This window comes from Myotis lucifugus, unplaced genomic scaffold (genome assembly GCF_000147115.1).
Source record: "Myotis lucifugus unplaced genomic scaffold, Myoluc2.0 scaffold_223, whole genome shotgun sequence".
Lineage (NCBI taxonomy): Eukaryota > Metazoa > Chordata > Mammalia > Chiroptera > Vespertilionidae > Myotis > Myotis lucifugus.
The window spans coordinates 805,647-821,157 of NW_005871271.1; the positions used below are offsets into that span (position 1 = coordinate 805,647).

A 15,511-nucleotide genomic window follows, 5' to 3' on the forward strand; every position below is an offset into this window, starting at 1 on the left:
TGCTCACACTGCGGGGGAAGAAGTACGGGAAGGGAAAGATGTGGGTGTGTTCTAGGGAGAAAGCTTGCGCTGGATCCTTTTTATCTTCCTTCGGCAGGAGAAATCCTAGGGAGGTGTCTGGGGAAGGTCTTAACAGAATATTCATTAGTGTTTCAGACATGTCTTTCAATATGTTGATTTATCAGAATGTAAAGGGGCCAGGGTTGTTTTCTGATTAGTTTTATTTTTAAAGAACATTATTAAAGAGGGACTGGGACTGAGGCTGGTCTGCCTTGGGACAGTCTGAAATGTGTAAACCATTTGCTACTAAGTGTTTTTGTGATTTATTAGCCGACTCCAAACTGCTCAAGTTGTTTATTTTGTCTCAGTTTCCCTTATTCCACTTGTCAAGGAATTTCCCTAGCTTCTTACTATCCTGCCTCATAATCCAATGATCTGTTCTAATACTTAGGTCTCTGTACTAGAAGGAAACAAAATACTTGTGTGGGGGGGATGGGATTCTCTCCTAGAGCAAACTCTAGCCAGACTCCTCTGAGCCCTTTCTCCACTAGGCCTTACGTTAGCCTATAAAGACTTGAACAAACACTAACATTTTCTAACAGCTCCATCCCTAGGGTCACCCTGCCCACCCTTAAAATATCTGCCTGGGAACGCTCAGAATTTACCTTTTGTTCCAGGCAACACCTGAAGGTAGGGTCTCTGTCTCCCAGCCTTAGTCGGAGGGTAGGAGTCTAACTTCCATCAGTTCGTTAACAAACCCAGATGTGTTTCATGTGAACCAAATCCTCCTTCCTGCTTTTTGTAATTTTTAACTTTCCTAACCCTATGAGCACCCACTCACCTCCTCCCTGTTTTCTCATTCCCCTAAACTGCCCAGTTGCCTCAAAAAATTAAAGTGAATTGAGTTTAAGCAGGACTGTTTTTCCTACTGCAGTAGAATATTACTGATTAAAATCTCTCCTGACCACTTTAATAATCAGTCTCTCTCTCTCTCTCTCTCTCTCTCTCTCTCTCTCTCTCTCTCTCCCTCTCTCACACACACACACACACACACACACATACACACACACACACACACACACACACACAGTTTGCATGGGTCGGCTCCACTTGAGGTCATCCGGGACAGCTCCAGATCATCAGAAGGCTCTCTCACTTGCAAGTTTGGCATTTGGTGCTGGCTGTCGGCTGACTTCAGGTAAAGCTATCAGCTCCAACATCCCATGGGCCTTCTCCACGTGGCCTGGGCTTTCTCACAACATGGCAGCTGGCTGCCAAGTCATGTCTTTGGAAGTGACACAGCATCACTTTCAGTGCACTGTATTTATATAGGCAGGCACAAAGGCCTGCTCAGTTCAAGAGGAAAGGGAAATAGGCTCCAACTCTAGTGGGAGTGTGGCAAGGTTCTGAAAGAGCATATGGGACACAAAATACTGCTTTGACCACTTTTGGAAAATGAAATCTGCCATAGTCATCATCTCATGTCCTATGACTTCCTTCTTACCTCATTCTACTTTGTATTAGTCATTTTCATACTTGTCTAATCTCCACTACACCATAAACTTCTAGTTGGCAGGAGGGTCTACCTAATTTTTGGTATCATCTACAGCAGGGGTCCTCAAACTTTTTAAACAGGGGGCCAGTTCACTGTCCCTCAGACCGTTGGAGGGCCGGACTATAGTTTAAAAAAAAACTATGAACAAATTCCTATGCACACTGCACATATCTTATTTTGAAGTAAAAAAACAAAATGGGAACAAATACAATATTTGTATTTGCATGTGGCCCGTGGGCCGTAGTTTGAGGACCCCTGATCTACAGTAACCTGCGAATGGTTGACATAAATATAGTTTTGGCACTAATTCCATGCATATAACTTCCTTTCAGTAGGCTGCACTAAATTGAAAGTCTAATTGACAGAAGGAAAAGAGTAGCCCACACCTCTCCTTACTGTCTATTTCTGGAACAACTCCATGTTTCAAGTAACCTTGGAAAAAGCTTTGACACTAAATAACATTATTAGTTACCCTTCCAACATTCTTCAGTCTTTCTACTACTACATGCTACTCATGACTTTTTCTGTATAATCACAGATGCCACCTAATCTACATCTATTAGGAATATCACCCTTCCTTGACCCCCCTACATCCAACAAAAACATTTCTCTCTCTACAAGTAAAATGCTTTGTCTTCTCAAATAGATTGTTAGTCCATTGAGGACAGAGGAGAACCCATTTATTTTCCACTCCCATGTGTTTTTAATGTCCATGCATTAAGAACTATGCCATATATGCAATAGGTGTCCAATAAACTATTCACTGAAGAAATACTATTTACTTACTATGAATGAGAAAAGTATGTAATTTAATACTTTTATTCAAGTATGGATGTTTTTCCATATGAGTCAGAGAAGACACAGGGAAACAACACGAAAGCAATATACTTTTATTAAAAATTTTTAAAAATTAACTGATTTTATAATTGGCAGTGGGGGAATAACAGTCTGCTTTAGATTGTGCTTTTTCAGATTTAAATACAAACATGACAATGAATTGCTACGTCCATAGAGTAATTTAGGAGTTGTTTGTGTAATAATGTGCTATAAATATTGAGGAATTAAACATTTTATCCAAATTTCTTGAAAGTATAATAGTTTTAGCCTGAACCCTATGAGAAGCTGAAGATGAAAACCAAATATCCTGGTACATCAAAGAAAAATGTAGGTAAAGCTTTTGGAACCTCAAGACTTGAATGTCTTCACTCTTAAATCTGTGACTTCCTATGTAAATCCCTAATTTCTTTAAACCATATTTCCTCAATTTTGTGAAAGGGATATTGTTTCTATTGTCAGTCAAGAAGTTTTTAAAAATAATAAAACTTTCAAAGTAACACAGTAGAACTAAAAAAGGCTCTGTTTTAAAATATAGCATGCTTCCTTATAGTATATGTATGGAAAACATAGAAAAACGTAACCAAGTGGTCTTATAAGGAATAAAATTTTATTTTACAAAGAATAATGTGTCATTCTATTCACTAAATACCCAATTTGAGCTGTAATCTTCATTGACTATGAAATTTAGCATTGATAGATATAAATGGGATACAAAAATCATATTATCAAAATTTAAAAAGGAATAAAGTAAAATATTTTACCTTAGTATGTTTTTAATCTCATATTTTAACATGGGAATATCTGATTTGGAATTTTTCAAATGGTCTCTTCCTGCAAGGAAATTCAAAATGCTGGCCCATGTTGCTGTAGTGATTGAGAGTGAGGATGAGGTACACAGCTCATGGCTCAAGTTGGAGAAGATGTAACAAGATACCATAAGCAGACTTTTGAGCTATAAAGTTAGAAATTTGAAGAGATCTACACTAAACTAAGAAAAAAATCTAGTTTTCCCTCATTTTTGTCTTACACTTTTAAATTTTTTTAAGTTAAGAAACCAAGAGATCTGAAAATGACACTGTGCTTTTATTTTTTACTAGTTTGATATACAATACTGTTAACCATTCTCATTAAATAGACCTCTGTAATCTTAGTGATTTACATGAGTGGCACCAAGTTACATGATTTATAAGGCTTGACACAAAAAGGAAGCATTATGGTGTATAGGAATAAAAGGGATCTGAATCTACAGAAATGTTGTCAATGCACTAATGCATACATTTAAGATATGAACCACAAATCTACTGCTGTGACCAGAACAACTTATACATTGATTCTGAAAAATATTACTAGTTGCCAGTAAAAGTGAAGAGGGCGTTCCAGTGCCCCAGAACTTCCACCATCATTTTTGAGAAAAAGTATCACAAGAATGGTCAATGGTAGAGCCTCTGCAGCACCAAGCCAAGTAAAGCTGCACAGATTGCCGCTGTTTAGTTATGCTTCCAGTACCATTTAATTTCAGAATAAGGGAGGGGGTTGGTGATCCCTAGAAATTCCCAGGCACCTGGCATTGGGAAGTTCCTGCTGTCAAAATTAAAATGCGCCTTAAACACCCCAAATAAACATCAAACTGCAGCAGGGACTTTAAAAGGCAAGACTGATTAATCAGGGGCTCAAATCCTCTTATCAGACATCCGAACTCAGTTGAAATATCACTGCAAGAACAATTTAGGAAAGAAAGATACTATGGCAAGGCAGGCCACAAATCAATTTCATTGTACCTAAAACTTCACTTGCCCCACCAGTGTGGCTCAGTTGGTTGAGCATCATCCCATGCACCAAGAGGTTGCCAGTTCAATTCCCAGTCAGGGTACATGCCTGGTTGTGCAGGAGGCAGCGGATCAATGTTTCTCTCTCATTGATGTTTCTCTCTCCCTCTTGCCTTCCTGTCTCTCTAAAAAATAATCAATAAAAACGTTAAAAAAATAAATTAAAAAAATAAAACTACTTCACTTAGTAACACTATGCTAAAAGATCACACCCAGAGATTTGTATTTAATATATTTAAGGACAATGGGTAAAACAACAATCTTGAAATCAGAAATCAGAAATAATATAGTATTGCTACAGTGTCTAGTGAAACATTTTTCAGAGTGGCTGGAAGATTACACCAAAAACGACATAAATGAAAATATTGGACTTTGAATAAAGAAGGGGAAACTTAATGAAAGTGACATGCACCAAATAATCGAGAGGTAATCTATATGTAGATATAAAGTCAGGCTAAAGAACTTTCCTGGGCATATACAGTTAATGAGAAAGAGTAGAATCTGAAAAATCTTGATTATGACCTAGCTCTATAACTCTCAGATCTAACTAAATTGTAACATGATCGAATTTGTAAGGATAAAAGTTACTTGTCTGATTTATATATTGATTCCATTGCTATTCCACATATTCCAGATTAAACTGTCCTAAACAGTCCCAACATCTTAGAGGAACACAGACATTTCATGTTACCTAATGGAAAAAAGGAGAGTAGAGGAAGCAGGGCTTTCTTTTTATGGCAATTTTCTTAACAGGAAGTTGTATTTCTTCAAAGTACATCATCAAGCAAAGGTCTTGGTGAGGATATCTTCATGCTGCTGCAGGTGAACGGTGCCAATTCCTACAGCAGGTGTTGGCAAAGGTGGTCGGCTCACAAGGCGGAGCTGTCATTGGAGCAGAAAAGAAATAAAATGACACTGTGACCCAATCAGAACTCTGCTTAGTTCACCCAAGCAGGTGCCTGTATTTCTCTTAGCTTGTTTAACATAAATCACCTTTTTGGGGAAAAATGACTTACATAGAATATATTGTCACAACTAAAAAGTAACTAAATTCCAGGCATAATAAGGGAATATAAATTCTCAAATTTGTTCTATTCTTCAGTAACTATTAGTTGGTTTTACTAGTAACTGTAGTAGAGTTTCCTAAATTAGAGCTATTTACATGTGAAAATGATTAGGGCCTAGCCAACTAGTATCAAATGAGTGAACAGAGTTCTAATTTAAGCAGAATAGAAGGATAAAACAGAAGCACAATTGCTCTTCTCATTGTTTTCCCCTTCCTACAGCATAATTAAGAAGAATTTGGCCTGTAAGGGATCTCTGCTGTGTGGATGGGTCTGGAACAAGCATCAGTGGGTATCTCTACTCCCACACTGTAAAATAAGCCTGCTCATCACTCAGCTCCCCATGGCTTGGATGTTGACCTTTAGGACAAGAATGCTGAGTAGGCTAGTGGGAAAGCAGCCAACAGGTAAGGGCTTTTACTTCCTACGTATAGTCACTTTTTGTTTTTACATGATACTAGTATGTGCACATAGATTGACAAACACTCAGCATTTTATTTTGAAAGAATAGCCTAAAACTAGACTTTACCAGTATATTTTAGTTTAAATTTAAAGGAATTGAATTGATAGTAGGGGATAAAAGCATTTGTTGGCACTCCAGGAAAAGCAAGCTACAAGAACACTGAAAGGCAGAGACAGTACCTTGCAGGCCAGCTGCTTTTCAAACCTTGGAGAAACAAAACACCATGGACCCATGTTCTGAGGCTCCTCCTGACTCCAAATAAAATCTATAAAAGAAGAAAATCCATCTCAGTACCTCAAGTAAACATACACAACATAAACATATATACATACACACACACACTATATGTATATATACACACACATTTTTCCAACATGGCATAGTGTCTTTTTTTTTTTTGACAAATACATAATGTATCCACCAGCACAACCATGATACTGAACAATTCTATCAACCAAAAAATTCCCTCATCTTGTCCCTTTGTACTCAAGTCCTTCTCCTACCCCCAATCTCCGGCAACCACTGATGTTTTCTCTATCCCAACAGTTTTGCCTTTTCCAGAATGTCATTTAAGTAAAATCATACAGTATGGGTCTGGCTTCCCTGAATTAGCAAAATCCATTTGTGATTTTGCTGATAGCAATAGTTCACTCTCTTTTACTGTTGAGTAGTATGACCTTGAGTATGGATGTACCACAGATTGTTTAGTCACTCATGGTGGAAGGACATTTTGTTTGTTTCCAGTTTAAGGCAATTATGAATAAAGCTGTTATAAACATTCACATGCAGATATTTCTGGGGACATGTTTTCCATTCTCTTTGGTAAGTAAACACCTAAGAGTGGGACTGTCGGGTGGTATGGTAACTCTATGTGTAACTGCATAAGAAACTGACAAACGGTACCACAGTGGCAGAACCAATTTGCATTCCCACCAGCAGTGAATGAGGGTTACAGTTGCTCCTCATCCTCATCATCACTTGATATTGTCAGTTTGTTGTTTTGTTTTCATTTTAGCCATTCAAACAGGTATCTAGCCATATCTCATTTAAACTTAATTTGCATTTCCATTATCACTAATTATGTTGAGTATCTTTTCATATAGTTATTTGCCATCTAGTTCTTTGGTAAAGTGCCTATTCTTTAAAAATTGAATTACATATTTTTTTACTGTTGAGTTTTAAGAGTTCTTGAAACACCCTGGATAGTCCTTTGCCAGATATCTATCTGCAAATATTTTCTCCCAGTTTGTGGCTTGTCCTTTTATTTTCTTTGCAGAAGTTTTTCATTTTGATAAAGTCCAATTTTTCTTTTATGGAACATGTTTTTGGTGTTACAGCTAAGAACTTTTTGCCCAACTTAAGGTCACAAAGATTTTCTTCTAGAAGTTTTGCAAGTTCATATTTTACATTTAGGTCTGTAATCAACTTTGATTTAATTTCTGTGTAAGGTGCATAAGATATCCAATTATTTCAACTCCATTTGTTGAAAGGCTTATCTTTTACAATTATAGTTGATTTATTGTAAATGATAGTGATTCCCTCCAAACTCTCAAGAAATTAGATGCCTTAGCTGAGAGAAGGGGAGACTGTAAGAAACACCACAAAAGACATGAAGACACTGGCTCTAGAAGTATTATTTTCATATTTCTAGATTCCATGAGATCCAATCTATATACATAAAAGCCTAAGCAACTGTCCGACTGTCCAACCGGTAGCTATGACATGCAATGACCACCTGGGGGCAGATGCTCTGACTGACAGCTATGATGCACACTGACCACCAGGGGGCAGACATTCAACACAGGAGCTGCCAAGCTGCAGTGACGGCAGCTGCAGTTCTTGGGTGATGCACCCAGAACCAGAGAGAAGGGAGCCTGATTCCGGGTGCATCACCCGAGAACCACCCTCTCGTAATCCACAACTTCTCAGGGGATGTCGGAGAGCCGGTTTCAGCCCGATCCCGGTAGGCCAGGCTGAGGGACCCCACCAGTTTTCTAATAACTCTCACTGCCCCGATAACCTCTTTTCATTTGAGATAGTTCAAAGAAAACATTCACATGCAGATATTTCAAATCAAAGGACCCTTTACCTTTAACATGTTTGTATTTGCTCATCTCCAGTTGTAATGAGTCCAACGGGAATGGGCAGAGTTCCTCTATTCGGATAATGGCAAATGCATGTTTCTCGGCCCCCAAAGATTCTCTTTGCTTCAGCAGGGCATAGAAGTGTTTGCCAGAGCAGAACACTAGACTCTTAACACTGTTTGGTAGAAAAGGGACAGTCGGATGAGAGAGAAATACCTCAAAATAAGAACTGTATCAGAAGAAAGGGGAGACCACATAGATTTAAAGGCTTCACTAGTAAAGCAGTGGGGCTCTGTAGTTGGGCTCAGACATATGCGATGCCCTGGCAAGCCCTCTTTAGCAACATATGCCTCCAAAGTTCACTCTTCCATGCATATTTTACCTCCTACCTCGCTCACTCATTTAAAGAACTTATATTAAGAAGGAGGAGATTTGGGTCTCTTTGGGTTCCTTAACATGAGCTAGTTCTCCCACCAATTAAAACTCTGAAAACAGAAATACACATCAAATTACTTTTTTGGATCCACAGATGAATCACCAATGACCGGTTTGAATGTTGTTCCTGGTGCCATTTCCTGAAGAGTCGACACAGCTGCCTAAGGAATAGGGAGGGGAAAAGCCATAAATCTATCAAACAGTTGAAAGGAGCTGAAGATGCTTTTATTTATAACAGATCTTTGCCAAGAAATAGTATCAGAATTCTCAACTAGGAACATAAGTAAACATATGTACTAATAAATACAATAGCTTTACAGAAATATTTAATTCTAAATACTTCAGAATAAATTATTTTCCTGAGGTTAGGTAAGATTGCCTTTTGTCTGGTGCCACAATAAAATTTTAAGAACCAAAGTTTCAGTTTGATCATACAACTTTATTATTAATAAAAAGTCTGCTTTAATTATTTGGAATTAGAAGCAACATTTTATAGATTTATATTGTGAACCAAAACAGCGAAGGTAAGGCAATTATTTCTCTCTTTAAGTATCTTATAAGTTTTAAGTGAAACCTATTAGAACAAGTAGGAACAAGAAGTGAATATTTCTGTGATTAAAAAATTTTTTATTAATGGGCTCAATTTAAATAAATGCTTGTTGCAAAGAACTTAGAGTACAAAACCGATGAAGCCAAGGTTAGAGATTTGATCCCTTTTGCTATCACTTAGTTTCCCTACAGTCTAATCCCAAATGGGTAGATGGTATTTTGCTAGGCCATTGTGGGGAGCCACACTGATGCTGGGATATTGTGATATAACTTAAAAAATTAATATTAACTATTCAGCTAGTCTTATTATTAATTAATGTGATCTTTCTCCATTCTGAACCAGATCCTTTCATCAGTCCTCCTAGGAAGGACTGGACACAAGAGAAGCTGGGATTCAGAGCTGGCTGGGAAACTGGAGTGGGATTTAGGTACCACTTGACAAAAAACTCCCTATAGCCCTGAGGCATGTTTATCACGTGGCAGGTCATCTCTGAATAGACCATGGAAAGAAAGGGTTGACTTATATTCTGACAGATCATGTGTACCAATAATCAAAATTTCAGGAGGAAATCAGAATTCAATAACGGTTGTTCTCATTTTCAATTAATAAAAGAACTTACATGTTTAATGAAGATATTTGACTACTTAATGAGTAGTTTTTCACTTTAAAATCTATAGGATAGCTGTTGATATTTTTTAAGGCTCCCAAATAAGGCCTCTATTATAGGATAACTTACATATTAGACTTGGGGCAAGGAGTAAAACATTAGGGCCAGAATATGAACTCTTGTTCTCAGTTTCAAATAGCAAAAGAGATTCTCAATAAAATTTCTAGTAGTTCACTTAATACTTGGTACTATACATACATTATATTTAATATCATTACATTTGATATTGACTCCCAGAGTCAGAACTAGAGTAAGACAGGTGAGGTGCCTGGAGTGCACAATTTAAGGGGGTGTTTAGTTCACTCTAGGATCACACAAGTGCTGACCATGATAGTATCTCCTTACTCCTGTCCAAATGCTAGGCACTGCTTACACATGCAACCTGTGAAAGCAAGTCACTTGCAACTTTCCTCAATACCCCTCAATTCCAAATCTGCACTCTCAAACTTTTGTGCAAAGCACAAGATAGTCCCGAACAGCCAAATCATTAATAACTTATTTCACCTCAGCTGTAGCATCTAAATAAATGCAAGTTTTTTTAATGTTCATTCTAATTAAGATTCTCATGTAAAATTTAAAAAAAAGTATAGCAGACAGGATAAATATATGCTTATTAGTATTTATTACCTTGAACTCTGCCATTTGAAAACTAGCATATTTGTTATTTAAAAATATATTGTGCACTTAACACTTAGTTCTGGTAAACCAAGAGAAAATGTACACCTTTAAAAATGTATACTTTTAAAGCAGTATACAATAAGCTATACTGTTATGATGTTGTGCTTATTGAAACAGGCCTCTACCTGTGATAAATCATTTAACAGGAAAAATCTAAACAAAAGTCAATGAATAACACCACTCGCTTTCATGAAAATGCTCTAAATTCCCAAGTTGCTACTATCAACACAGTAGTGTTTAGACCATTTGGACTTTTAAACTTTTGCTATAAAATTGTTTTCTCTCAGACCAGGATACCAGTATGATAATATCTGCTATCCTGTCCTGCATTACAATGAAACGGAGAGCTACTTATATTACCAGTTATTCTTGAAAGGGGAAAGATAGAGGGAGAAAGAGAGAGAGAGGTTTAGTTATAGAAAAGCAAAGCCAACTAAAACTAAATATATGTTTCTGTAATTTAGAACTATAATTAGATTTAAAAAAAGCAAACAAACAAACAAAAAACAATAAAATGATGAGAGAAGAAAGGCTTCCAACCAGCGTTTCCCACTTACAGGGAACCTGAGTAACATCTTTGGAGAAGCAACAATGAGGGGTTTTCTGAAGTTCCGGACCATCTGTCTTCTGAGCAAATGGAAATACTGAGCAGGAGTCGTGGGGTGTACCACAAACATGTTCACGGTGTCCCCGTCCACCCCCTCCTCTGTGCTGTCACACATCTGGGACGGAAATGAAAGAAAGGAGAATGTTCAGATCATCTCCTACAATCATAACATCTGCTCTCCAAAGGGACCACAGGGCTCTCAAGGGTGAGAAAAAAGTATTTCCCTCCATTACAGATAATACCAGAAAATAAATGTACAGCCTATGAAGAATCAACCAAAGGAGAGGTCTGATGCTTCCCCCATGTTCCTAAGTCTGCATATTTTAACACAGTTGTTTCCAAACACAGCTGATTTCAAGGAGCATCTGGAGGGGACCTTTTAAAAAATACAAATTCTGATTACTGTGGAGTTAAGATGGTGTCAGAATCCCACTCTTCTAATGAAATAAACACAAGAGTTTGATTTGTTTGTGTTTTTTGGGGGGATGGGGGGGTTGTTTTGTTTTTTTTTAGAATGACTTGCTTAACATTTTTTAATTTATTTATTTTAATATTTTTATTTATTTCAGAGAAGAAGGAAGAGGGAAAGAGAGATAGAAACATCAATGATGAGAATCATTGATTGGCTGCCTCCTGCACTCCCCCTACTGGGGATCAAGCCCACAACCTGGGCATGTGCCCTTGACAGAAATCGAACCTGCGACTGACAATCTATCCACTGAGCAAAACCACCCAGGGCTGTTTGTTTGTTTTAAAGACAAAACAAAATCAAAAGCAGCTAACAAGGTTGAAAAGTGACAATGAATTAAATCTCAGAAGACCCTGGTGGAACAAAAAGCGAAGACATGGCTCCTAACCCCACTCCAGAAACAATGGAGAGAAAAGAAAGCGGCAAAATCCTGACCATTATTACTAGTCCCCTCCGATTTGGAGAGAGAGTGTGCATAGGCAACCCTGGTGGGAAAATAAAGGCAAAACTTAGAGCAGAAGCCACTACAGAGCTCAGTGGAGGCGACAAGGCTGCCAGGCTTGCCACTTCCAGGGCATTAAATCTGTTTCATTCAAATACTATAATGTCTGACAGTTTAAGGCACATTCATTAAGTACCTGCAGGAGGCAATTCTAGTTCAAAGCCCTTCGGAATCGTGAAAACATTCCTGGGAATCAAAAAGGCACTGGACATACCTGCAAGAAACGCTCTATGCGACAGGAGGAGTGGTCGGGTCCAGCCCCGTCATACCCGTGGGGCAGGAGAATCACAATGCCGCTCTGGAGGAGCCACTTGGCCTCTCCTGGAAAACAGTAGGAGGGAGTGAGACCTCTGTGAAGCAGAAATGAAAGGTCTGATCTGACCTGGGTAGCGGAACAAATCATAGTTAGCTGCCTGACCCCCTAGAACCATTTTCATTACATGTACTGTCTACCATTGTTACACCATAGTTGGGAGAAAAAATATCCCTCCTACCAGCTGAAACCCTGGAATGGCACATCCTGGGATTTATTTAGCAAGTGGAACACAAACTCAACAGTAAACATCCGGCTCCCAGAACAGCATGGCCATGCTGAATGCACTCAGGCACAACTCTTACCAAGACTGAACAGCTCCTACTTTTCCCTCACAGAACCCCCAACAACACAGGTCACTGTCCTCAAGTTCAAGACACAGGCACGTTAGAACAGTCTCTGGACATGTCAAAGTCCAGTTTCCTTAAGGCACGTTTCTTTTTAATTGTTGTTTTTATTTTAAATTACATTTCCTGGGATGACATTGCTTGGCATGTTTCTTATAACTACACAGATACAGAGTAACACAACAAAGGGAAGGACCTAAAGTGCACACTCATAATCCAAGAGTACTTACCCCCCAAAATGGGGTAAGCATGTGGGGGAAACTCATACTTGCACTTTATATACTTTGAATTTTTACAGTAAGCAGGTCCTGCTTTTATAAATGATTATTAAAAATAATCAAGACACACAACTTCCAACGTTCAGATATTTGAGTGTCTCTGGATTGAGGGAAGCAGATTTTCAAGACTGATATTCACTCTGATCAAAAATCCTCAACTATGTGACCATTCCCTGCTTGTGATTCATGTCATAGCTAATCAACAAACCCCAAGAGTAGATCTGAAAGTCAAACTACTTAGGACCTGGTAGGTACACGTCCTGCTTGCTATAGCCAAACACATTCCCCCGCAGATGGGAAGGTGCTCCCTGCATAACAGCTGAGTAGTACTCAGCTTATTTAACTCTGATAGCTGTCATGGCCCAGTGGATGACAGGGCAACACCCAACTCTCCCCAGGATCTGTGGTACAAGGAGTCTCAAAAGCAGCTACAGCCCCTTTTCATTCATTTGTCCCCATAAGGCTAGCATCATGCATCCACTATATACTCATTTGCCAAAACCAACCTCCAGAGATGAACGTGTCAAAGATGATCTGGGCACCATTGAAGAAATCGCCAAACTGAGCCTCCCAGAGGGGCAGTAACTTAGGGCTCTCAATGCTCATCCCATACTCAAATCCCAGGACAGCCTCTTCTGACAATGGGCTGTTGCTGACCTGATGCAAAAGGAGAGAATAGAGACACTGTCATGGCAGAGAAATGGGAACATGAGTCAGTAAAGGTAAATTATTCACCTTTATGCAAACCTCTTAAGAGGGAAGAAGGGCAGAGAGAGAAGCTTTATTTTTAGTAGTTTCTACATGCCTTTGAGAAAAAGCCCTCTATGAGTGATGCATATGGGAAAGTTGGAACAAAAAGAGAAACATATGAAAGGTGTTAGAATATGGGCATTGAAGATTTTCTTTAAGGATTAGCAAAATTAATTTATCAGACGACCCACCTTTGGAGCTGAGAGTAAAACTGTGTCATATAAACTTTTTTTAAAAAAAATGTCACAGCACAGCCAGTGTGTCTCAGTGGGTTAGAGGGTCATCCCATGCAGAAGGTCTTGGGTTTGATTCCTGGTCAGGGTTGCAAGTTCGATCCTGGCCCCAGTCAGGGTGTGTGCAGGAGGCAGTTTCTCTCTCACATCGGTTTTTCTCTCCCCCTATCTTCCTTCCTCTCTCTAAAATCAATAAACTATTCTAAAAAAAAGGATGAGACGTGGAAGCTACAATGACATGCTCCCAGGACCAAACTGGAATTACAACTAAAATACAGAAAAACCATACTAAATGATCAACTGAAGACTTGCTGGAAGAACCCTGATAACAAAGGACAGGAACTGAAGACCGCATAGAGACTTCAAAAGGGCTTTTCAGGCTCCCACAGACAGCAGCTGAAGTTCCGGAGGGATATCTCAGCTGTTGGGGGTTCCCACTGAGAACTCTGGGGCCCAAACTCCAAGGTGGGCTCCCCAACCCAGATCATTGAACTGAGAAAGGTGCTCACACAACATCTGGCTGTGAAAAGCAGCAGGGTTTCTGTCTGCCAAGGAGAGATGTCTGGAAATGCAGTCACCCTCTTAAAGGGCCAACACACAAAATTTTGTGTGTAGCCACTCACCTTGGGATCTGACCAAGGGAAGACAGAGTGGACTGGAGCTGTGTGGGCATAAGCCAGGGTTAGGGGCTGTGGGGTTAGAGCTCGGGAGGCAGCCACCCCAGTTTCCTGTGCTGAGTCATTCCCTCATACTGCAGAGAATGCCTTTCTCCTGCAGACCTTCACCATACAGGCAGCTTTTGCCTGGGGGAGAAGCAATTGCCCCATCCTATTGGAAAACCCCTTACTGCACCCTATGGAGTTTCTTAGGCCCATTAAGAGACTGAGAATAACAATCAGCCTGCAGCCAGAAGCAATTGCCCCACTCTGTTGGAAAACCTCTTGCCCTACCCTGTGGTCAATAGCCTGAGACTAATCAAGACTGAATAACAATCAGCGTATAAACAGAGGCAGGTCTCTGGAGGCTCTGAGTGTTTCCTGATCCAATCCAGGGCCCAGGGCTAGGACAATCAGGCTTTGGTGCACAAATCTTAGTCCTTTCCCAAGACATTCATCCCCAGCAGAGGGAGCCACAAGCAGTGGATTGGTGATGGCTCCAAAAAGGGTACTCAGGGCCAGTCAGAAACAGCATCTGACACTATCCTGCACTAGAGATTGTGAGTTGCAGCAGATCTACCTAGTACACAGACACAATCTCAAACAGGCAGCCAAAATATGGAGACAAAAAAAACAAACCCCAAATGAAAAAACAAGAGAATTCTCCAGAAGAGATAAATGAAATGGGGATAAGAAATTTATCAGACATAGAACACAGAATAATAAAGGTAAGGATGCTCAACAGCATGAGAAAAGATATAGTAACTATGAAGAATGACATAGCACTAATAAAGAACACACTGGAAGGAACACACAGAAGGTTAGGGGAGGCCAAGGATCAGATCAGTGTATTAAAAGACAGGGTTGAAAAAAATCTTTCAATCAGAGAACCAAAAAGAAAAAAAAAGAAAAAACAGGACAGCATAAGAAAGCTGTGGGACAACATGAAATGTGACAATATTCACACAATAGGAGTGCCAGAAGGGGAAGAAAGTGAGCAATGGATAGAAAACGTGGTTAAAGAAATAATGGCAGAAAACTTACAAAATGGAGAAAAGAAAAAAGTCACACAGGTTCTGGAGGCACAGAGAGTCCCAAGCAAGAAGAACCCAAATAGGCCCACTCCCAGACACATTATAATTAAAATGCCAAAAATTAAAGACAAAGAGAGAATCTTAAAAGCAGCAAGAGAAAAGC

At 39.3% G+C, this 15,511-nt stretch overlaps 1 protein-coding gene across 1 annotated transcript in view; it reads right to left on the minus strand.

Annotated features, from left to right (window-relative positions):
• Window positions 1-2,422: 2,422 nt before the first annotated feature.
• The window catches only part of DHTKD1 (dehydrogenase E1 and transketolase domain containing 1), an 84,227-nt gene continuing 71,138 nt past the window's right edge, over window positions 2,423-15,511 (minus strand). Inside the window, exons 11-17 of the mRNA XM_023761958.1 lie at window positions 13,182-13,332; window positions 11,952-12,058; window positions 10,717-10,881; window positions 8,343-8,425; window positions 7,835-8,004; window positions 5,925-6,010; window positions 2,423-5,100 (exon numbers count right to left, since the gene is read on the minus strand). Of these exons, the coding sequence (XP_023617726.1) occupies window positions 4,999-5,100; window positions 5,925-6,010; window positions 7,835-8,004; window positions 8,343-8,425; window positions 10,717-10,881; window positions 11,952-12,058; window positions 13,182-13,332 (864 nt within the window). The 3' untranslated portion in view covers window positions 2,423-4,998. The remainder of the gene's footprint in view (window positions 5,101-5,924; window positions 6,011-7,834; window positions 8,005-8,342; window positions 8,426-10,716; window positions 10,882-11,951; window positions 12,059-13,181; window positions 13,333-15,511) is intronic.